General features: G+C 34.5%; 1 protein-coding gene across 2 annotated transcripts in view; it reads right to left on the reverse strand.

The window, feature by feature from the left end:
• ADAMTS20 (ADAM metallopeptidase with thrombospondin type 1 motif 20) overlaps positions 1 to 24,170 on the reverse strand; it is a 208,650-nt gene that overhangs the window by 63,668 nt on the left and 120,812 nt on the right. The window contains exons 25-28 of one of the 2 annotated variants that reach the window (XM_045365086.2): positions 19,771 to 19,935; positions 19,377 to 19,667; positions 18,458 to 18,619; positions 16,679 to 16,855 (exon numbers count right to left, since the gene is read on the reverse strand). In XM_045365086.2, coding sequence (XP_045221021.2) covers positions 16,679 to 16,855; positions 18,458 to 18,619; positions 19,377 to 19,667; positions 19,771 to 19,935 — 795 coding nt within the window. Of the gene's footprint in view, positions 1 to 14,930; positions 16,856 to 18,457; positions 18,620 to 19,376; positions 19,668 to 19,770; positions 19,936 to 24,170 lie in introns of those variants that run through there. The other variant, XM_074005906.1, reaches the window with a different exon arrangement.

Consider the following 24,170-nt stretch of genomic DNA (forward strand, 5'->3'; position numbering starts at 1 on the left):
GAGATTAAAAGACCACACCCATTGCACATATTAATGTCTGTTTTCCATATGTAAAAAAGTTGAGGGAGAGTGTTTTAGAGATTAATTTCATATTTCAATGAATTTAAGTTAATTTCTAAGATTTTGCCTTTAATCACACAAAATTATTTGTATCAATATTTAAGTCAGGGTTTCATCATTTTCACTAGTGGAGAGTAGCAGATGGAATAATAATCTAGTAGTAGATGGGATTTGGTGGCAGAGGCCTACAATTGAATCTCAGCTGTCAGAAGCTATGATAATCATAACACCCACATCTCAAGGTGGTTGTGAGATTAAATTAGATAATGTATGAATAAACCTGAAATGGTTCTTGACACAATAATCTAAAAGCATACTAAACCTCTATTCCCTTTTTTTACTTCCTTTCTCAAATCCTGAATCTGTCTTTATCAAAAGACAATAAAGATAAACTATCTCCCCCAAAAAATATACTGTAGTTATGACAGAAATGTAGATCCTATATGGACAAAACAAAAATCGAATACTATGACACTAAAACAATAAGAATGCAGACAAACCTTTTGATAATTAAAAAATATAACTAAAATAAAGAATTCAATATAAAGTTTAAATATTGATAAAGTTTCCCATCAAGTAAAATCAAAAGACAGAAGTAGAAATAGGAAGATAAAAACAAGAAAATTAGAAGACCAATCCAAGAATCCCAATATTCAACCAGAAAGAGTTAAAAAAAAAATGGTTGCATAGCAATTATCAAAGTGTAATACAACCAATTTTCCCAATACAAATCTTTTTAATGAAAGAGCTTACAGAAAGAATGTTTAGCAAACTAAATTTTAAGCACATTCGTAAACACTAAGTCACTTCACCAGAAACTGTAAGAATGACAGGGATAAACAGAAAGGAAATACCAAAAGCTTCAGTGGAACAGGCATGGAAACAAGGGCACGTACAATGGGGAGGGAATTAGAATGCATTCGGATTTCGCAATAATAGCTCAGAATGCTAAAGTAAAATAGGCAATGCTTTAAAAATTTTGAGGGAAATTATTTTCAAGCTAGAATTTTATAGGTTGTCAATTATTCCAATATAAGGATTGACTAAAGAGAGTTCCAGGTTTGCACAGAAGGAAAATTGTACCTCTCATTTTTTTCATTTTTAAGGAAGGTACAGGCAGGAAGAAGTGTTTTAGTATGAGAGGGTAAACCAAAAAAAGAGAAATATATGTGATGTAAGAAAAAGTTATCAAAACCAAAGACCAGTGAAAACACTTCACAGGATGAGAGACTGGTAAAGCAGGGTTAAAGTCATCTGTGCCAGATCGGAGGAGGCAGATTGAGGGTGGAGGGGTCTCTGGAAGGAGTCCAAAATACAGGAAATACCTGAGCGTTTAGAAAAACTGTTTATAGAGATTTTACATACCTGTTCAAGCCCTTGAGAAAAAAAAAAAACAGTGATTAAAACATAACAAAACTAAGCAAATTTTAAAATAAGGCAATCCACGGCAGGAAAAATCAAGAGTTGTATAAGAAAGGACAGTACACTACTTGGCTCCACACTGACATAGCAGCACTGCTGACTTAATCAAAATTGATTTGGAATTAATTTGGAATTCTCAACCTCTATAAAAGGGAGTCAACAGGTAAATTTATTTGGATATACCCAGAAACAGCTGAATAAGCCTATTATTTGGCAATATGGAGGGTAAATATCAAAAGACACAGATGAAAGGATTAGAGATTACTTCTAGGGGAGGAAAGACTTGGATTTCTGGAAAACAGAAGGCAGAGAGAAACAACTGTCTTCAAATATTTGCCCTGTAGGGGAGGAATTTGATTGATTCTTACTTCAGAGTGCAGAATCAGAATTGGAAGCAAATGTTTGTTTAGTTTTCCTAAGAAGAAATGGGCTATATTGTATTATGTATGGCCTCCAACTTTAGGAAGTTTCACTAGGACACAACTGAAGCTTTACGCACTTCAACTGAAAATTGTCTTCAAAGAATTTATGCTTTGTGTAGATAAGAAGGGATAAGAAAGAGAAAACGGGAAGTCTTTCCCAATTTTAAAGATATGATAAAAAGAGAGGGAAAATGATATCTTAAAAATATTTCAAGAATCACAATAATTTAACTCTTTAGATATATGCATTATTTATGGACAAATGAAAACATATTGCATTATTGTTGTTTACTCAAATGAGAAAAATGCAAATTCTACCTGAATTACGGGGCATCCTTTGACAGAAAGGGATTCTGCCATCATTTAGTCTTCAAAATTATCAAATCAGTGTCAAAGTTTTATATTGCCTCTTTTACTATGACATCAGGTGTCTAAATAAAACCTTTAAGTTTTCCCCAGACTTTTAAATTTTAGCTTCCGATAAAATCGGTTTTCAAAAAGCATCTGTTTTCTTTTCTTTTTTCTTTTTTTTTTCCAGAAGAAGTTTTGCTCTTGTTGCCCAGGCTGGAGTGCAATGGCACCATCTTGGCTCACTGCAACCTGTGCCTCCCCGATTCAAGCAAGTCTCCTGCCTCAGCCTCCAAAGTAGCTGGGATTACAGGCACCTGCCACCATGCCTGGGTAATTTTTGTATATTTAGTACAGATGGGGTTTCACTGTGTTGACCAGGCTGGTCTTGAAATTCTGACCTCAGGTGATCCACCCACCTCAGCCTCCCAAAGTGCTGGGATTACAGGCATGTGCCACCACGCCCAGCCCAGCATCTGCTTTTTAATACCATAAGCTAAACATCTTTGCAAGTAACGTCTCTTTTAAAAACCTTTATAGAATTCTTCTAAGCATGAAAAATAAATAAATGTAAAAAACATTTCCCCAATCTGTAAGAATAAGCAACTATTCATCACAGTTTTCTCCATATTTTGACTTTAAAAATAACTATGTAAAATTTTCAGAGCTTCAGAGTGACACAGAAAACTTTAGAGAGAGCATTTAATAAAATACAAAGAAATCTCTTATGGTACCTCCTCAGTGTATACCATAATATTAAATCGCCTACTTTACCATATATGAATACATGGAATATCTTATTAACGCACTAGAAATTTGAATAAAATGATGACATTATAAATGAGAACTCTAAACTCAATAAAGGCAGAAACCAGTTCCATAAATGTTTACTGAATAAGGAAATGACCCGATGCTATGTAGAAAAAAGCCATAGGAACAAACTTGTATATATAGAGATAATCAGGCTTCCATATGCTTTCTGTATTTCTACTCAAATTATTTTTATACTTTTTTTACATTTACAAAGCTTCAAATTGTCTAACACTTTTGCTCCAGAAACGTTAAGATCTGATATACTATTTTACAGCTACTCTTCAGTAGAGAGAAAATTCAGTTGCTTGAGCATTTTTATTTAAAGGGTGCGGTTTTACAAAGTTGAAATGTATACATACAGCAAAGACCTTTTAAATATGCAATCTACTTTATCTGAATGGCACAGAGTTGAATGATCTTTAGTCCCACAAAAATAACCCTGAAAGGAAAGCTGCACGTAATAGATCTCTTTTTCAAGATTTCTGTTGTTTTGTTCTGACTCTAAGGGATACCCTGTGGATCAACAGAAACAAGAAAGTTCTCCTGATTTCAATTGATTGACACCTTGCCAATTTTATTTTATTTTATTTTTTTACAGTAATTAAGAACATGTTTACTAATGCTCTTGTAAGCCAAACAATGAAACAAAATGAAAACTACTGAAAGCAGAACCAAGAATTCAGCGTTATGACAAAGCTTGTATTTTAAGAAGGTGGGGAAAGGACTATTTAATAAATGATGTCCTTGCAAGTGTTTAAGGTTTGTTAAGAAAACATTAACTCACTACACATATATCAGAATAAGTTTTCAATATAAAATGTTAAATATAAAAAATAATTTAAAAAATTAAAGTTCAAAGGAAAAACATAGGACAGTCATTGGATCTTTAAAGTCACAATCAGCACTTATCCACACACAATAAAGAGAGGCCAAAAACATGAGCAGACCTTGCCAATTTTAGATGAGAAACACTGACAAGGAGACAGGATCCCATTTGAGCCACTATCCGTGAGCCAGCTCCCTGTCACGGAAGAAATGTCCAGGAGTGAGGGATATGTCATGTCTGATTATCTTCCCTATTTCTAGATGTGAAAACTCTCCTAAGGCCCACGAATAAACAATAAAGGGGTTGCCCTCAGATAGAACAATGAACATTCTCTAGTTGATAGAATAGATAACTTTCTCTTTTTTTCTTTTGAGACGGAGTTTCTGGCTCTGCCACCCAGGCTGGAGTTCAGTGGCGCGATCTCGGCTCACTGCAAGCTTCGCCTCCCAGGTTCAAGTCATTCTCCTGCCTCAGCCTCCCAAGCAGCTGGGACTACAGGTGCGTGCCACCACCCTCACTAATTTTTTGTATTTTTAGTAGAGACGGGGTTTCACCATGTTGACCAAGATGGTCTTGATCTTCTGACCTCGTGATCTGCCCGCCTCAGCCTCCCAAAGTGCTGGGATTACAGGCATGAGCCACCTTGCCCAGCCAGTAATAATTTTTTATTAGTGTATCAGTATAAATTTTCTTTTATTCTTACCTTCTCCTAAAGAGAACATAGTCACATCGTTTACACATTATCATTTATACATTATCATTCACACGTTTTAATTACCACACTATATTTAATGACATCACAAACAGAATGATTAATCATCAGTGACACAAAATGTCTTCTGATTTTTTTCTATCAAATATTATAGGGTTTGTGTATGAGGGGCAAAATCTACTATAATAAAAGACATGAACTTTCCTAAATCTGTGTTTACACCTTGAAAAAAGTTATAGGAAAGAAATAGAAATGGTTCTACTGTGGGCAAGTCTTTTTCTGACAATTTTAATGATTATAACAAACTAGAAATCTGACTGCTTGCTTTGGTATTTTAGGTATGTTGTTATTCATATTTTAGAGCTATTTTAATTTAGAGTAATTCTTACTATTAATAAATACCACCTTAAAAGAAATATTTGTCTCAAAATAATTTGACAATCATATGTTTAAGTATTTCAATTATCTAAACTTAATGATTAAGCATATCAAATTGATTTTATAAAACTCTTTTTCCTGCCAATTTAATTTCATTGCAAGTTTCTACTGATTTTGAATGGGTTCTAACTTCCAGAGATAGAATACTTTACCAAGTATCAAACTGATATTCAAAACACCTGAAAAAGCTAACAATAACGAAACTTGACTCAGGGAGAAGAAAATTCATTTCTTCCCTTTTCAGCCCTTGAGGAATCTTTCCCATCCCATATCCCACCACATTCCTAAACTCACATGATTGTGTGTGCAGAACTAACCATATGTATATTCTTTCGTTTTAACATTTTTTAACCTGCTGTAATACAAACTCTCCTATGTCCTGATCTAATTGTATTTTTATCCTCCACATCTATTGGTATCTAACACATAGTAACTGCTAGGTAAATATCTACTGAATAAATAAACTTAATAGAAATTCATAAAGATTAAAAATTAGGGATTTAGCATTTTTTAAAAGGAGAAATAGTGCAGGGAGACTAATCTTTCTTCTCTTAATTAAACTGGCAGAGTAAAGTAGCAAGTTTTCCCTCCTAAAAAGTTTGCCTTTGAGATAATTTTAAAATAAATCTTTGCTATACACACAAGCCATCCATTCTCTAAACAGAACAGTTTGCTGTTCTCTCCATATTTGTTCGCTTTAATCCTCTCAGAATCTCCCGTCTATCTACTTAATGCAAAGAAGTAGAAACTCATTTACTGTTGCTACTTCTCAGTAGCTATTCCTGGGATTGGATGACCATAAAAGACTGAAATGAAGAGGTGATATGTCCTTCAATACATATATTTAACAAGGTACTTATATCCAGAACCAAAAATAACTCCCATATGTCAATAAGATAATGCAGAAAATCCACCAGAAAAGTGGACAAAAGACTTCCATAGGTGCTTCAGAAAATAGGATATCCCCTGGGAATAAACAATTTAGCCATCAGAGAAATGCCAACTACAACCACAAAGAAATACCACTACATACTCACTAGAATTACTAAAATTTAAAAGTCTGATAATATCAAGTGTTGGCAAGGATTTGGGGCAACCGGAATTCTCATACAGCCACTTTAGAAAACTGTCATATAGTATTTACTAAAACTAAACTAGTTTACACTATATACACTAAGATCCTGCAATTCAACTCCTGGCTACCTAGCCAAAAGATGCAGACATACATGTTCACCAAAAGACATGTCTGAGAAATGTTCATCACAGCATCGTTTGTAGGTCCCACACTAAAAACAATCCCAAATATTTGTCAACTGAAGGATAAATATTAACACAAATCATATTAATTCATCTAGTCATAGAAGTTATACAAGTTATATACAACTCATAGAAGTTATATGCTTATATGACACAGTACTAGATTGCAATGAGAAACTACAATTACATGCAACATAAATGAGTCTCAAGTACGATATCCTAACTTTCACAAATGTTCTAAGTTCCATTCGTATAAAGTTCAAAGGCAGGCAAATGAATCTATTATGTTTGATGTCAGAAAAGGGGTTACCTTTTGGGAAGATAGTAACTGCAAGGGGGGATGTTGGGGAATTTCTGTGGTGCTGATGTTCTCCGTTTGAGCATTGTCTACATAAGTGTGTTCACTTTGGAAAATTCATTGAACTGGACCATTATGATTTGAAGTTTTGCTGGATGTCTTATTTCCATAAAAGTTTACTTTAAAGAATAAAATAATGGTCCAAATTGATTCCTCTCTTATACTAGAGTACAACTTCCTCAAGTAGACTTGTTTCAGATTGTTTGATATATTGTTAATTAGCCTTTTCTACCATATTTGGATATTTAACTCCTTGAGAAAAAATAATATATACTTACTGGATAAGTGATAACAATAAGCAAAATATATTGGGCCTTTATGTAACAGGCCCTATTTCAACCACTATTCCTATTCCATTTTATCCTTAAAAAATACTCTCCTTAATTAGCTACTATTTTCATTCTAAGAAAATGAAATGTTGGAAATGCTAAGTAACTTGGCAAAGGTCACTGAGTAAAACAGGAGTCAAACCGAGGCATTCTAATACCACAGCTCTTATTCTTACCTACAAGATCTCGAATAGACTTAATATTTAATACTTCAAGGCTTAGGAATAATATGTCTTCAAACTTTTTTGATAAATGAAAGTTCACATTTCTCTTGGTAAAGTCAAGATTATATTCTCTTACATGAGACTATCTAATACAAAATCTTGTTATGCATCATCACATGGGCTCTTCACACTGCAACGTGTAATCCTAGTGCTCTCAAATTGACATTTTCACTCATTGTCGAAACTTTTACTCTCCTCAAGTTCAAACTTCCCTGATCTCAAAATAACCCATCTTGGCTTTTATCAAGTTTATTGTGTTCAGATGTTTACTTATACTTCCTTTACTCTCACCTTCAGATGCCACCCCACCCTTGGATCAAAAAGTGTCCCATCAATCACTCCTCCACTGGCTTCTTCTACTCTACCTACAGACACTTGAGTGTGATGGGTGAGTAATCCATAAACACCTGATGACTAGCCGCATGAATGGCCCCTAAATCATCCTCAGCTTTTGGAACATTCCCTCCTTGACTTTTCATCTCCAGTCTGTCACTTTTCAGTTTGCTGATATTTTATGATGAGAATTGTCCACTAATCTTCTCAAGATACACTTCTGACACCCAGTCAAAAAAAAAAAATCAAGTTTTTCTATACCTATAGAATTTTTAAAATTTCTTAGGCATGATCCTCATTGGTCCTCTTTGACATGGCCCTAATTCATATTTCTAATTGTATGCCCACCCCTTGTTCTCACAAACTAGTTTCACAAACTGGCTTGTCATCACAAACAAGTCACACTGAACTACTTTTTTTCTGATCTGTATAGTTTTGCTCTAGGTGGTCTCCTACCTGGTACCTCTTTTCTCACTCAAAATCCTATCTACCCATCAATCCTTAGACATACACCTTCTCCCCCATAAATCCTTTCATGTTTCTCCAATCAGACGCATATTTTCTGACTTCCTGTGATATCCCTTTCTGGCTTGTTATAGTTATTTGCATGTATATTTAATTTTCCCTAGACTGTGAGTTCTTTGAGGAGAGTATGCCATTCTTATTTATCTTGTTTTCCACAATTCTTAACCCAGTGCCTGGTAGACAAGGGATCTCAATAATCTTGAGTGGAAAGGTACATGCAGTTCTGGCAGTGCAATGGCCATGATTCCCTTCATAATTACTTCTAAGACCTCTGGGTTTCCCTGAGTCACAGCTGAAAAATATCAAAAGCTGTCTAATAGGATCACTTTTCAGCTCAGTTAACTGACACAGAAGGATTTATTATGTGACTTAATAACTCAACTATCAAAAACTTTGCAATATTTCACTTAATTCTTACAAGTATATGTAAAACATATAATAATGTAGAAGAGTTTTAATACATAAATGTATACATATTGTATACATTTGTATACATATTGTTGTAATACATATTACAACATAATGTGATAACAAAGTACCTTCCTAGGTATGTCCTACTAGCAGTTAGGACTTGGGTAAATTAGTGTATGAGGTTAAGTACAATCTAGGGGGTGAGGATTACAACCAGGAAGAAGTCAATAGTGGCTATGAAAACAAATTACATAATTCCAATACTGACTCCAATTTATAAGGTTTGAGATGTATTATTAAACATATATTCCTCATAGGCATCTGAGTTTCTAAGTCACAGTCTTTCAAAAGGATATATTGCTCAGAGGCAAGGGTGAGTCACTGGAGTGCCCCAAATATTATTTTTTTAGGACATATACTCATATTTGTTTTATCTAACATTCCAGGAAAATTAGCAAGATTTACTACATGGGGCTATATGTCAGTCTGACAGACAACATTTATAACTCATTAGGTTTCCTGACAGAAGAAGGAGACCATCACTCTGTCATCCACTTTCAGTGTATTCACTGCAGCTCATACATGCCCACTGAGGAAGATATATGAACTCTATGATACGTATAAACTCATAATCCTCTGTAGTGAGATGAGGAGTGCCAGGAGGAACTGCAACTGCTGCTGCTGCTGGTTGGTTTATGTTTTAGTTTTAAGCACACAGACTTTTGCTGGTTACATTCAAAGTCATAATGATCAATGGGCTCATAAAGATGGATTACCAATTTTTATATTACCAAAAAGACGCTTGTTCCAAATTTGCTGAATTTTTTTCTATGAGAAAAATGTGACACCTAGTATTTAGTCTTTAAGATGAAGAAAACATTTAGCAGTAGTTGAGAAAGCAACCACTTTTGGAAACGCCTTCTACTCAGGAGATAACATTTTGAAATGTTTGGAAACGTTTCTCCTGATAGGTGATTTTGCCAAGGGCATTTTCTTTTCTTTTCTTTTCTTTTTTAAACGGAGTCTTGTTATGTCGCCAGGCTGGAGTGCAATGGCGCGATCTTCACTGCAACCTCCGCCTCCCGGGTCCAAGCGATTCTCCTGTCTCAGCTTCCCGAGTAGCTGGGATTACAGGCACACGCCACCACGCCCAGCTAATTTTTGTATTTTTAGTAGAAACAGGGTTTCACCATGTTGGCCTGGATGGTCTCAGTCTACTGACCTCGTGATCCGCCCGCCTGGGCCTCCCAAAGTGCTGGGATTATAGGCATGAGTCACTGTGCCTGGCCTCGCCTAGTGCTATTTTTAAAACTTTGAAGCAAAAATTTCAGAAACAGTATGCCACTTGTATATTTTTAAAATGTTGAAACAAAAATTTCTAATCTGTTTAAATAGCTTCCAAATATTTCAAAGTTTCATTGAGTGTTAAAGCTTCTTGTTAAAATATTAAGCTACAGCTTCTTTTAGTAGTACTTCAAGAACTGAATGACATGGAAAACAGAAATTTGAGAAACAAATTTCAATTTTTTTCCAATAATTTTTTATACTGGATTTGAAGTCAATTACTGGCATATATCAGGAGCATTCAGTGATAAACTTTGTTATTTTATGTGATAAATTTTGTTATTTGTTATTTGGAGATATTTTGTGAGGTATATTTTTCAGCTAAAGAAGTTATTGAAACCACATATTGAAATAAACCATATTTTAAAACTACTATAGCACAGTGTTGAACCAACATTTTCAAAATTAACAAAACATTCTACTACTTTTAAAAAAATTAAATGGTTAGAATAGTTGTGAGAGAAAAGTTACCATTCACAAAATAAAAATTATATTTAACATTAATTATTCAACTTACCCGTTTAAATTTACACTTGTATATCTTCTATAAGTCACATAATCATGTTAGTTTATGTGTGCAATGTATGCCTATATAATACATATATATAAGGGCATATGCTCAAAATGTTCTGAGGATGATAAATATGATCAAAAAATTAAAAATCAAATGACTTAAAAATGTTTATTCCTAATAAGGAATAAACATAAGAAAGTTAATGTCTGAGTGATGTGATAATGTAGAAATTAAAATATGATTTTCTCAAACTATTGGAAGGTAACACACAAAGGTTCTATAACAAAAATTTGGGATATCTAAATGCACTAATATTAAGAATGTTTATATATTTTTTATAAACAGCCTCAATATATAGCACATAGATATTATAGAGCACTAAGAACAATTTCTTGAGATTCTTAAACATTCCTGAAGCATTATGCCTGAAAAATAGGAGAACTGCCATGGAAACATGGACACTTTCACTTTCTTTAACATGGAAACATACAGAAAAAAATATGGCCTATAATCATTTCATATTGAGAGTTTTTAGGGTTATTTTATACCGTACATTCCAACTTCACTCAACATTATAACACACACACACACAGAGACACACACAGTCTCCTCTTTTATGATCTCACCATTAATTAGAGTATCCACTTAAATTTTTCCCAGGCCATACATTTCAAATCTGCAGGGCCCAATTTTGTCTTCAAAATTTTTTTCCAAACATCATATCTAGGACAAACTACACATCCATCTACATCCCCTTCTTTGGTGACATATGAAATCCACATGTGCAGAAAAGGTAAATGCTGCAATTATGCAAAATATTATTCTTTTATGGTAGGGAATTAGAACACTGCTTCTCTCTTGTCAGGTTATGACAGAATAGCCTACTAGTTTAGGCTTTGGAGAAGGAACAATTGCCGAATTATTTTATTGTTAAATACAATCTTCATTACTAATTATTGGATTATCTCAAACTAGTAAGCCCCAAATATTGTGGGTCTTCAGTATGATAAATCACATGACCGTTACTGAAATGTGTTAGGAATCTCACCCTGCATTCTGACCATCTGTTTATTAATTACATGCATTACTAAACTGCAAACACCTAGTCCACAGTGCCTGGTTTATTTCTAGTGACCAGCACAATGTCTAATATGTAGTAGATACTCATACTTTTGGGGAGAATCAACGAATGTATTTTAGAAAGATACAGTAGAAAACATAATAAATGGAGAAATACTAAATACTTAATATTGTTATGGGAAGTGTATTATAAAATTTATTTTTAAAATAGATTTCTAACCTGTTTACTATGCTTATGTATCTTTTTCAAATTTAAGAAAACAATTACTACAAATGTTTTCACTGAACACTTTACAAAGTCAACATAAAGAAGTGGCAGTTTCTTGAAACGATTTGCCTACACATTACCTGGCTCCTGCTGGCCTTAGGAGCAGTAGAGGCAGTTTCTCGCTGAGAGCATCTCTCTTAAATGGGAGCTACAGGGGGAGTCAGAGCCCAACACCCTTTGCTCAGACCCTCAGTGCTCTTTTCAAACGGACAAACGTCAGATTTACTGGTGTTTGCTGCTACTACATGCTCATTTCTTCTCCTTCTTCTTTTTTTTTTTTTTTTTTTTTTTGAGACAGGGTCTCGCTCTGTCACCCAGGCTGGAGTGCAGTGGCACCATCTCGGCTCACTGTAACTTCCACCTCCCAGGTTCAAGTGATTCTTCTGCCTCAGCCTCCAGAGTAGCTGGGATTACAGGTGCATGCCACCATGCCCAGGCAATTTTTATATTTTTAGGAGAGACGGGGGTTTCACCATGTTAGTCGGGCTGGTCTCGAACTCCTGGCCTCAAGTGATCCACCCACCTTGGCCTCCCAAAGTGCTGAGATTACAGGCATGAGCTACCACGCCCAGTTTACACGATCATTTCTGACGGTGCTTCTATTTGTTGCATTCCATTATATCGTATAATAGATTTAGTACAGTATATATTTTTTTCTGCACAATGTTTCAGAAGGACTTTTTTTAAGAAGAAACACCAAGTGAATGCACCAGAATTTAGGGTTCAAGTAGCAAGCTTTCATTTAAAAAAAAAATAAAACAACTTTCTTATGTTTTTGTGTGAGGAGAAACAATCTTTAAGGCAAAAAGGAAAAAAATATATATTCTCTTCACTACTGTTGGACAGTCATCATTCCCAAAGCACACTGGAATACACTCTATTTGTTTACCAAATATTATTTCATTCTATGTCAGGAATAAAAACATTCCAAGAAAATAAATAACTTCTAAAATGAAACTTAGTGAGAAAATATAAGTTGATTAATATAAATTTACTTAAAGAGCATTTGCTAGTTGAATTATGTTACACGTAATGTCGCTTACTATATATTAATGAGAAAAGTAAAACTTTTACTCACCCTTTAAAGATTACTTTGGTCATAAGCATATCTATTTTTAACTTATTAAATAAGTTTGCTTACATCATTAATTTGTATTCATTGTTTATAATATATGAAAAGAAAATTTATAAAAACTTCACAGTATTTAAAAATTGACAGCTAACAAATAAGTCTTATACTTTTAAATCTCAGTGTTACTTTCTAACAGGAATATTATGTAAAAAATACAGTAGCTTATACATAAACTAAATACAATTATGAAAACATATACTATTCAACAATTAAATGTTTAATAAGAGAAATTAACAGTTTGTTATTTAAGGAAAACACCATCAAAAGAAAGGAGGCATTCCTTATATTAATAATACAAGATCTGTTCAGTGACTTAGAACATTTTAAGTGCAAGGAGTAAAAATACAACATACATATGAATGACATAAAGCACAAAGCCACAATACTCATTAATAAACGGGTTAAAATACAATCATTTCACGCTGACTAATCACCAAAAATGTAGCCATTGAATTAACAAAGATTAAATTTATTTATTCCTTTTTTTATTACAGCACAAGACTTTCTACAACATGAAGAAAATTTAAATGTATCTTAAAACTTTCTAATAATAATTTAAATAATTTAACATTTCACATTTCATTTGCTTTAAAATGAAAAATGTTTCTGAGATTTAATGTCACTCATACACACACACACGCATGCATACACACTCCTAATTTTCTACTTAGTCAATAGGATCTGCTGAAGTTAAAGTTATCCATGAAAGAATATTACTCTGGTATGCTAATAAGGTATTCTGAAGTTTGTCTAATATGCACCAACACTGAAAGAGGTAAAATGTTATATTTGGTATTGACAACAAAACTTCAGATCTCCTAAACCCATTTAATATAAAAGGCTAATTTAACAAATAAATATGCTTCATATAATAAAAGAAATCCAGTCATTCTAATGATATGTAAGTACTTCATACATACAAAAAGTAAATAACTATGTTTGTAAAAATTCTATACAAACATTTATTGTAATTTTTAAAACTTCAATATATTCAACTTATCAAAAAATAAAAATATTACATTTCTTCATAGTGCAAAGACTGAATTATTCAATGAACTCCTTTTGGGATATACATGTAATAAACACTAAAGAATTCTGCACATCTGCCTTACTATTTGGCAATCTGTGATTATTGTTTTCTTGGTCATTTGTTTTTGTGAGGTTGAAAAGTCATCTATATACAGGACTTTAATGAATATTCATATTTTTCACTTGCGACATAATTTACATACAAAAAATAGCATAACAAAAATATACTGGAATATAGTATTAGATACATTTACATAAACATTGCATGAATATCACAGTGGATATGTAGAGAAGGTTGATGAACCTTAAAATGTAAAATATCAAAGGATCAAAAATATCTAAAACTGACCTGGAATGAATTATTTGTAATTTTAATCTTCTATAAATCTAAGTAGATGTTTATGTTAAACTTAAAAGCATTATAATGTCTATTAAATAGAACAGGGGTCAGCAAACTCTTCCCAGAAAAAGCCAGATAGTAAATATTTCAGGCTTTGTGGGTTACAGAGTTTCTATTGCAACTAATTGATGCTACTGCTATAGTGCAAAACCAGCCATAGATAACACATAAACAAATGAGCATGACTGTGTTCCAATAGAACTTATTTACAAAAATAGGCAACAGGCCGGTTTGGTCCATGGACCATAGTTTGTTGACCTCTAAAACAGAGAATCTGACTCAAAAACACTTAATTTTAATTGTTTCAATACCTAGTATAAAGCATGAGACCTGAGTAAATGTTTAATGCTTCGTGGATTAAAAGCATGAATGGGTAGGGAAAATAAAATATCTGTGCTCAGAAACAAATGCCATTACAATTCAGTCTCATTAGTGGTTAGGATTCTGCTTTCCTAATTGGGAAAAAATTCCAAGAAAGTAATCCATAGCCTTCTTAAGAACTAGGCTTGCAAACTATAACCAATAAAATGAAAGAAGATGCAACAGAAACATAGTAAGCAGAAAGTGGATTTCCAATCTAACATAGCTAATAAAAAATATCTTTTTATGGTGAGTTCTTACAGTATTTCAAATCTCCCAAAGTAAACTGTAAACTCCATAAGGATAAGAAATATGTTCCAATTATCTCTGGATCACAGTGCCTAGTATATACGAGATGGTCGGTAATGACATTTATTAAATACATATGTGAGTGCTTTCCATGACAAAATATGTTTTTCATTAGATCCCACAAGATGATGGTCCTTTGAGGCAGCAATTTTACTTTAAGATCCTCCTATAAAGTTAAAATGTTCTGTTGTTTAACATCATCAGTCACACTTTGACTATAAAGATGAATTTCAGCCTGAACCAGAGCTTGACCTACTCTTCAAATAACATGACTTGAAACTTGGGTTTGCATCTTATTATAAAGATGTTTGAGTAGGGCAAAACAAAACAAGTGCAGGCATCAAGTGTTGGTTACAAAACTGGAGTTATAACTAATTTTCAAATAAAGAATCACTTAGCTTTATAAATTTAATTACAAATAGATTATGAACTCAAATCAGTTTTTCACTTAACGGAAATGTACTTGGTCATTCACGATTTAAAAGATCAATGGTAATCAAAATGCCTATTTCAATATAGTTATATATTAATTACTCCTCAAAAAAAAGATATTTGAAGATCACTAAAGAATCATTCACAAACAAAGCTTATGAGTTTTGTCTATGGCTCCAATAAAAACTCAGAAAATTAAAATATTCCCAAACCACAGTAACTCCACAAAGTGGGAGAAATGCATAATCATATAAATTATTACATAAATTAAACTTTTGCATGACATATGTAAAAAACTGTAAACAAGTTTTGCTGTGGAAGTAAATTTCTCTACTTTTTTAAACATAATATTTTCACATTTCCAAACAAAACAGTAAGTCAGATAATGACAAAACACGAGTTTTAAAGAATACTATTTGGCTTTTGGATCAGTTATGGATATCAACAGATGAAAGCCACACATAATTATATGCTTAAACAAGACACAGCCTTAATTTGCCATTTTTACAAGCACAACGTCAACATTATATATAAATGTAAATAATATAATATTCCTGATTAATTGACAGCAAACCAAAGATAAAATGGAGAAAAATATTTCCATTAGAACAGTGGTATGGTCCAAAGTTCACATATTAAAAAATAAATATATAAAATACCATTATATATGGTATACTACTTGAAATTAAATGGATTCCTCTTCCAAATATCAAATTTCAAAACACAAACCAAGAGGGTCAATGATCTACTCTACAAAGAAATCAGAGAAGATAAAGTGTATGCATTCCACAATTTATAAAGAGAATAAATTAAAGCAAAAGAGACAAAATAAAGCAAAACAAAACAAAAAAGAATAAGAATATTATCATACCATACACAGCATGGAATACCATGCAGCCATAATAAGGAATGGTATCATGTCCTTTGCAGGGACATGGATAGAATTGGACGCCATTATCCTCAGCAAACTAATAAAGGAACAGAAAGCCAAACACTGCATGTTCTCACTTATAAGTGGGAGCTGAATGATGAGAACACATGGCCACATGATGGGGAACAACACGCTGAGGCCTGTTGGGGAAGGAGTGTGGGGGCCAGGGAAAACATCAGAAAGAATAGCTAATGGATGCTGGGCTTAATACCTAGGTGATGGGATAATCTGTGCAGCAAACCACCATGGCCCACATTTACCTATGTAACAAACTTGCACATCCTGCACATGTAGCCCTGAATGTAAAATAAAAGTTGAGGAAAAGAAAAAAAATGAACTTTCCCTCACTCAGACTCAAACTTTAAAGTATGACATGTTAACAAGCAAGAATACTATCATACCGATGTCCATGGTTCCTGATGCCATGACACATCAGCAGGGCAAGCATGCATATGACACTGTATTACACTAGGTGGCTTGTTTACGATTTCACAGTTGTGATCTTCTAATATTTGGCCATTGGGAAATTGACATATTACAAGTCTTGATTTTATTCCTCCTCCACATGTTTGTGAACACTAAAAACAAGAATAGGAAAATTCAAAACTATGTGGTTTTAAAGAGAATAATGTATTGCTTCATTCAATGTTTAAACATAATCAGTAATTATGTTTACTCTAGTAATGTTACTTTAGTAATGGTAGAGTTTAAGTTTATAATTACTTCATAATTATCAACATTTCTCCCTAGATAAAAAAAAAATCAAAGTTTCAATTCCATGACTTTAAAAGTTGACTAGATTTTGAGGATTAGTGTCATAATATATTTCAATAAGATATCCAGGACCTGTAAGATAATGTTGGCAGGTCAAGCCAGAATCAAAATTTATTTATCTAAGTAATGAGCATTAAGTACATAATGTACAATATCCAATCAACAGGTTACTAAGTAACCATGAAAGCTATTAATAATAAGGTATGTCTAATTTTATAAACATGAAATGTTCAGTATATATAATATAAAAACAGCAAGTAATAAAACAGCTGTATAATATGAACCAATTTCTAAAACTCATGTAGAACAAAAGCCTGGCAGGAAATATACCAAATTTTGTTAAAAGTTTGTATTTATATTTGGACATATAATTTGAATTTTCAAAACGAGTGCATGCAAACTCAGAAACAGAGGTTACTTTCGTTTTGGAAAATAATAAAAGTGTATCTTAAAAATGTGCTTGATATGTATTAGCACCTGGTCTGAGTGTACTTTAAAAACATGGCTTCAAACTCCCAGTGAACAGAAATTATGTGCTAAAAATCATTAAGCAAAAATATTTGATTAATTTAATTAGGTCATTCATTTTAATTTTCCAAAGCTAATAGAAATACTGGCTTCTTGTTTGTTCCCATTCCACATTATGAAGGACGTTAGTATTAAAAGTGACTTTAAAAAATTATCTTTTTATTTCCAGTGCCTAGAGAGTGCAAGTGTATGAAGCAAGTGCTCAATAACTGACAACTATCTGGCTTAAAGAAAAAGATTTGCCAAATGCATAACTTACTAATAGGATTAAACATGGTTTATATTTTATTCTAGTTTTCTATTTTTATATCAACCTAATTGTCTAAGAAATTAGGAGAATAAACCAATTTTAGAAAGATACTAGTAGTTCAAAGACATATTGCCTAGCATATTAGATTCTGTTGAAAAATCTAGAATATGCATTTTTTGAATCATGAATGAGTGACCTAAACCATGACAGAACATCTATTAAAAGAACATGGCGTAATTACTCAATTAAAAAAAAAAATCTAGTCAGCAGAATCACTTGAGGCCTGGAGTTCGAGACCAGCCTGGGCAACATGGTGAAATTCCCATCTCTATTAAAAATAAAAAAAATAGCCAGGCATGGTGGCACACACCTGTAGCCTTAGCTACTTGGGAGGCTGAGGTGGGAAGAGTGCTTGAGCCCAGGAGGTGGAGGTTGCAGTGAGTCGAGACCACAATACTGCATTCCAGCCTGGGCAACAGAGTGAGACTCTGTCTCAAAAAAAAAAAAAAAAAAAAAAAAATTCTACATAGTATAGTGAAATAAGATGATCAAACAGTATAGGATGCTTTTTACTTTTGGTCTTCAGAGATGTAATAATCTCACAAGTTTAGAAAATTCTATGACTTACTTCTCCCCAATTTCCGTAGTTCCACTGTGGACAAGGCCCTGGACCACAGTGCTGTAACTCTGGAGGCTTGGAGGTTGCATCGCAGTAACTAGCACTTTGTCCATTTTCATCCTGGCAGACCACAGCCCTACGCTGAAGTCCTCCAGAACAACTGCTAGAGCACTGACAAGAATAAAACACAAAATATGCACAAACTCCGGATTCCACATCATTAATTTACATGGTAAAAAAAAAATCAGCATTGACTCAATCAAAATCAAACTCTACATTAGAATCTCCTTCATTGGAATCACAATTTGAATTGAGAAATCTGTCAGAACACTTGAGTTTTACTGGGAGCTTCATTAGAATTTGTTGATGAAAAGGTGGGACTTTCAAGTTTGCATTAGGAAACAATTTTCACTTTTATCATGAGTGTTAAGTAAAAAATTGAAGTTTTGAGGTCTCACTAGGAATGAATAAAAGACAGCATTAAATTACTTAACTTTACACTGGTGTTTTTCTTCATTTTGTATTATTAATCTCATGTACAATATGAACTATAATTATACCATGTGTAGTTTGTCATGATTTTATACCAGCTTATTGTATTGCTATGATAATACTTTTGGGGTTTAGGTTTATTCATAAACATTTATAGTCATACCCCTTAAAGGGTTTTCTTTTGTTTTTATTATAATGAATTCTAATCAGATTGTTTTACAGTACATTCCTCTGTAATCATAATAACATTTTAGTGCATAATTCAATAAGAACCCTAGCATTTGTAACAAGCATCAAAAATGCTTAATCCTTTTAATACTTAAACTATTGATCTTCAAATAAATTTAGCATTTAAAGTACTGATGGCATCATATACATACCTGTTAAAAGGATATAATATAACAAAATTATAGATAATCCAATAAAAATGGCTTACTGATCCCCACGGTCCGGTTCTCCACTGGTTTCCTCTGACTGATGGAAGGACCACCTGATTTTCATCATCTTCAAGTTTGTGAGTTAATGGCAAATTCGTGCTTAGATAATAGCTTGGTTGCACAGCAGAACTAGGAAAGTGGCTGTGTGCAGGCGGGCAGGCTGCTAGGCTACATTCCTGTTCCATCAAGGGGCGAACTTCAGGATCACAGTAATTCTCATCAATTGGCTGATGGTAGTTCATGCATAAAACTTGTCGAGTTGTTTTTCCATAGCCACAGGAAGCTGAACACTGATCAAAAATTTAGCCAAGGGTAATATACAACATTAATTTATATTTAGTATCAAATATATTTAAATTTTTCATTTTCTTTTGTTCTCATAAGAATACTTACGGGTGACCAATCCCCTGCTTGCCACTCTCCACAAGGGGTAAAACAGTCCCATATTTCAGCAGGTTGGGGTAAGTGGGCACAATATGATTCATCTGCTATTCTATCAAGAGCATCACGACAGCTTACATAGCGCGCTTGAGTACCTCTTCCACAAGATACGGAGCACTTTTTAAGAAATCAAATTGTATCCAGGCATTACACATGTATCCAGTACATCACCCATGTCCCTTATACATAGCTGTTACTCACATTTCTGAAACATCCAGTTTCTTGAGAAAATTTAAATTATTATAGATACTATCACCTGACATCACTTCTGAGTCAAATAAAGATGGGGTACTAAATATTCCAATCAGTTTAGATCATAAATTTCACAAATAATATATAATAATTCAATAATACATAAATATAATGATTTAAAATGATGCTTAGTTATTTGCTAAAATTAAGATACTGAAAATATTTTGGGTATGAGAATCTTACAATATCAATAAAAATAATTTTGATATCTAACATCTGTTACTAAGTAACAGATACATATAATTCCATAATTAAAATACTCTGAGAACATGTGAAGCTTAAAAACACATATTCTATAAGATTTTAGCAACGTATACTCCACATATATGAAAGCTTTCCATGTAGAAAAACAACATGAAAATGTTTGTAGTTTAAATAAAAGCTGATAAAGCCTAATACTATATCTGCTTCTCATAACAACCTGTGACATAATTATTATTATTATTCCCATTTTAAAGATTAGAAAATAGACTCAGATGGGTCCCTGAGCAAGTTGGCCGAATAGGAACAGCTCCAGCCTCCAGCTCCCAAAGCAAGCAACACAGAATATGGACAATTTCTGCATTTTCAACTGAGGTACCAGGTTCATCTCACTAGGGAGTGCCAGACAAGCGGTGCTGGTCAGCTGGTGCAGCCAGACCAGCAAGAGCTGAAGCAGGGCTAGGCATCCCCTCACCTGGGAAGCGCAAGGGGGAAGGGAATCCCTTTTCCTAACCAAGGGAAACTGAGACACACAACACGTGGAAAATCGGGTAACTCCCACCCTAATACTGTGCTTTACCAAGGGTCTTAGCAAATGGCACACTAGGAGATTATATCCCACACCTGGCCCAGAGGGTCCCATGCCCACGGAGGCTCCCTCATTGCTAGCACAGCAGTCTGAGATCTACCTGCAAGGCAGCAGCAAGGCTGAGGGAGGGGCACCCTCGATTGCTGAGGCTTAAGTAGGTAAACAAAGCCACCAGGAAGCTCGAACTGGGTGGAGCCCACCGCAGCTCAAAGAGGCCTGCCTGCCTCTGTAGACTCCACCTCTGGGGACAGGGCATAGCTAAACAAAAAGCAGTAGAAACCTCTGCAGATGCAAATGACGCTGTCTGACAGCTTTGAAGAGAGCAGTGGGTCTCCCAACATGGAGGTTGAGATCTGAGAACGGACAGACTGCATGCTCAAGTGGGTCCCTGACCCTTGAGTAACCTAACTGGGAGACATCCCCCACTAGGTGCAGACTGACACTTCACATCTCACATGGCTGGGCACACCTCTGAAACGAAGTTTCCAGAGCAAGAATCAGACAGCAACACTTACTGTTCAGCAATATTTTATCTTTTGCAGCCTCTGCTGCTGATAGCCAGGCAAACAGGGTCTGGAGTAGACCTCAAGCAAACTCCAACAGACCTGCAGCTGAGAGTCCTGACTGTTAGAAGGAAAACTAACAAACAGAAAGGACACCCACACCAAAACCCCATCAGTACGTCACCATCGTCAAAGACCAAAGGCAGATAAAACCACAAAGATGGGGAAAAAGCAGTGCAGAAAAGCTGGAAATTCAAAACATCAGAGCACATCTCCGCCTGCAAAGGAATACAACTCATCGCCAGCAACGGATCAAAGATGGATGGAGAATGACTTTGACGAGTTGACAGAAGAAGGCTTCAGTTGATCAAACTTCTCAGAGCTAAAGGAGGAACTATGTACCCAGTGTAAAGAAACTAAAAATCTTGAATAAAGAATGGAAGAATGGATAACTAGAATAATCAATGCAGAGAAGGCCATAAACGAACTGATAGAGATAAAAACCATGACACGAGAATTACGTGACAAATGCACAAGCTTCAGTAACCAACTCGATCAACTGGAAGAAAGAGTATCAATGATTGAAGATCGAATGAATGAAATGAAGTGAGAAGAGAAGTCTAGAGAAAAAAGGGGAAAAAGAAATGAACAAAGCCTCCAAGAAATAGGGGATTATGTGAAAAAACCAAATCTACATCTGATTGGGGTGCCTGAAAGTGAGGGGGAAAATGGAACCAAGTTGGAAAACACTCTGCAGGATATCATCCAGGAGAACTTCCCCAACCTAGCAAGGCAGGCCAACATTTAAATTCAGGAAGTACAGAGAACACTACAAAGATACTCCTCGAGAAGACCTACTCCAAGACACATAATTGTCAGATTCACCAAAGTTGAAATGAAGGAAAAACTGTTAAGGGCAGCCAGAGAGAAAGGTCGGGTTACACAAAAAGGGAAGCCCATCAGACTAACAGCAGATCTCTTGGCAGAAACTCTACAGCCAGAAGAGAGTGGGGGCCAATATTCAACATTCTTAAAGAAAAGAATTTTCAACCCAGAATTTCATATCTAGCCAAACTAAGTTTCATAAGTGAAGGAGAAATAAAATTCTTTACAGACAAGCAAACGTTTAGAGATTTTGTCACCACCAGGACTGCCCTACAACAGACCCTGAAGGAATCATTAAACATGGAAAGGAACAACCAGTGCCAGCCATTGCAAAAACATGACAAAATGTAAAGACCATCGATGCTAGGAAGAAACTGCATCAACTAACGAGCAAAATAACCAGCTAATATCACAATGACAGAATCAAGTTCACACATAACAATATTAACCTTAAATGTAAATGGACTAAATGGTCCAATTAAAAGATATAGACTGGCAAAGTGGATAGTCAAGACCCATCAGTTTGCTGTATTCAGGAGACCCATCTCACATGCAGAGACACACATAGGCTCAAAATAAAGGGATGGAGGACGATATACCAAGCAAATGGAAAACAAAATAAAGCAGGGGTTGCAATACTAGTCTCTGATAAAACAGACTTTAAACCATCAAAGATCAAAAGAGACAAAGAAGGCCATTACATAATGGTAAAGGGATCAATTCAACAGGAAGAGCTAACTATCCTAAATATATATGCACCCAATGCAGGAGCACCCAGATTCATAAAGCAAGTCCTTAGAGACTTACAAAGAGACTTAGACTCCCATACAATAATAATGGGAGACATCAACACCCCACTGTCAACATTAGACAGATCAACGAGACAGAAAGTTAACAAGAATATGCAGGAATTGAACTCAACTCTGCACCAAGCAGACCTAATAGACATCTACAGAACTCTCCACCCCAAATCAACAGAATATACATTCTTCTCAGCACCACATCACACTTATTCCAAAATTGACCACATAGTTGGAAGTAAAGTACTCCTCACCAAATAGAAAAGAACAGAAATTATAACAAACTGTCTCTCAGACCACAGTGCAATCAAACTAGAACTCAGGACTAAGAAACTCAATCAAAACCGCTCAACTACATGGAAACTGAACAACTTACTCCTGAATGACTACTGGGTACATAACGAAATGAAGGCAGAAATAAAGATGTTCTTTGAAACCACTGAGAACAAAGATACAACATACCAGAATCTCTGGGACACATTTAAAGCAGTGTGTAGAGGGAAATTTATAGCACTAAATGCCTACAAGAGAAAGCTGGAAAGATCTAAAATTGACACTCTAACATCACAATTAAAAGAACTAGAGAAGCAAGAGCAAACACATTCAAAAGCTAGCAGAAGGCAAGAAATAACTAAGATCAGAGTAGAACTGAAGGAGACAGACAGAAAAAAACCCTCCAAAAAATCAATGAATCCAGGAGTTGGTTTTTTGAAAAGATCAACAAAATTGACAGAACACTAGCAAGACTAATAAAGAAGAAAAGAGAGAAGAATCAAATAGACGCAATAAAAAATGATAAAGGGGATATCACCACAGACCCCACAGAAATACAAACTACCATCAGAGAATGCTATAAACACCTCTATGCAAATAAATTAGAAAACCTAAAAGAAATGGATAATTTCCTGGACATTTACACTCTTCCAAGACTAAACCAGGAAGAAGTTGAATCCCTGAATAGACCAATAGCAGGCTCTGAAATTGACGAAATAATTAATAGCCTACCAACCAAAAAGAGTCCAGGACCAGACAGATTCAGTCGAATTCTACCAGAGGTACAAGTAGGAGCTGGCACCATTCCTTCTGAAACTATTCCAATCAATAGAAAAGGAGGCAATCCTC

The sequence above is a fragment of the Macaca fascicularis genome, chromosome 11 (genome assembly GCF_037993035.2).
Source record: "Macaca fascicularis isolate 582-1 chromosome 11, T2T-MFA8v1.1".
Lineage (NCBI taxonomy): Eukaryota > Metazoa > Chordata > Mammalia > Primates > Cercopithecidae > Macaca > Macaca fascicularis.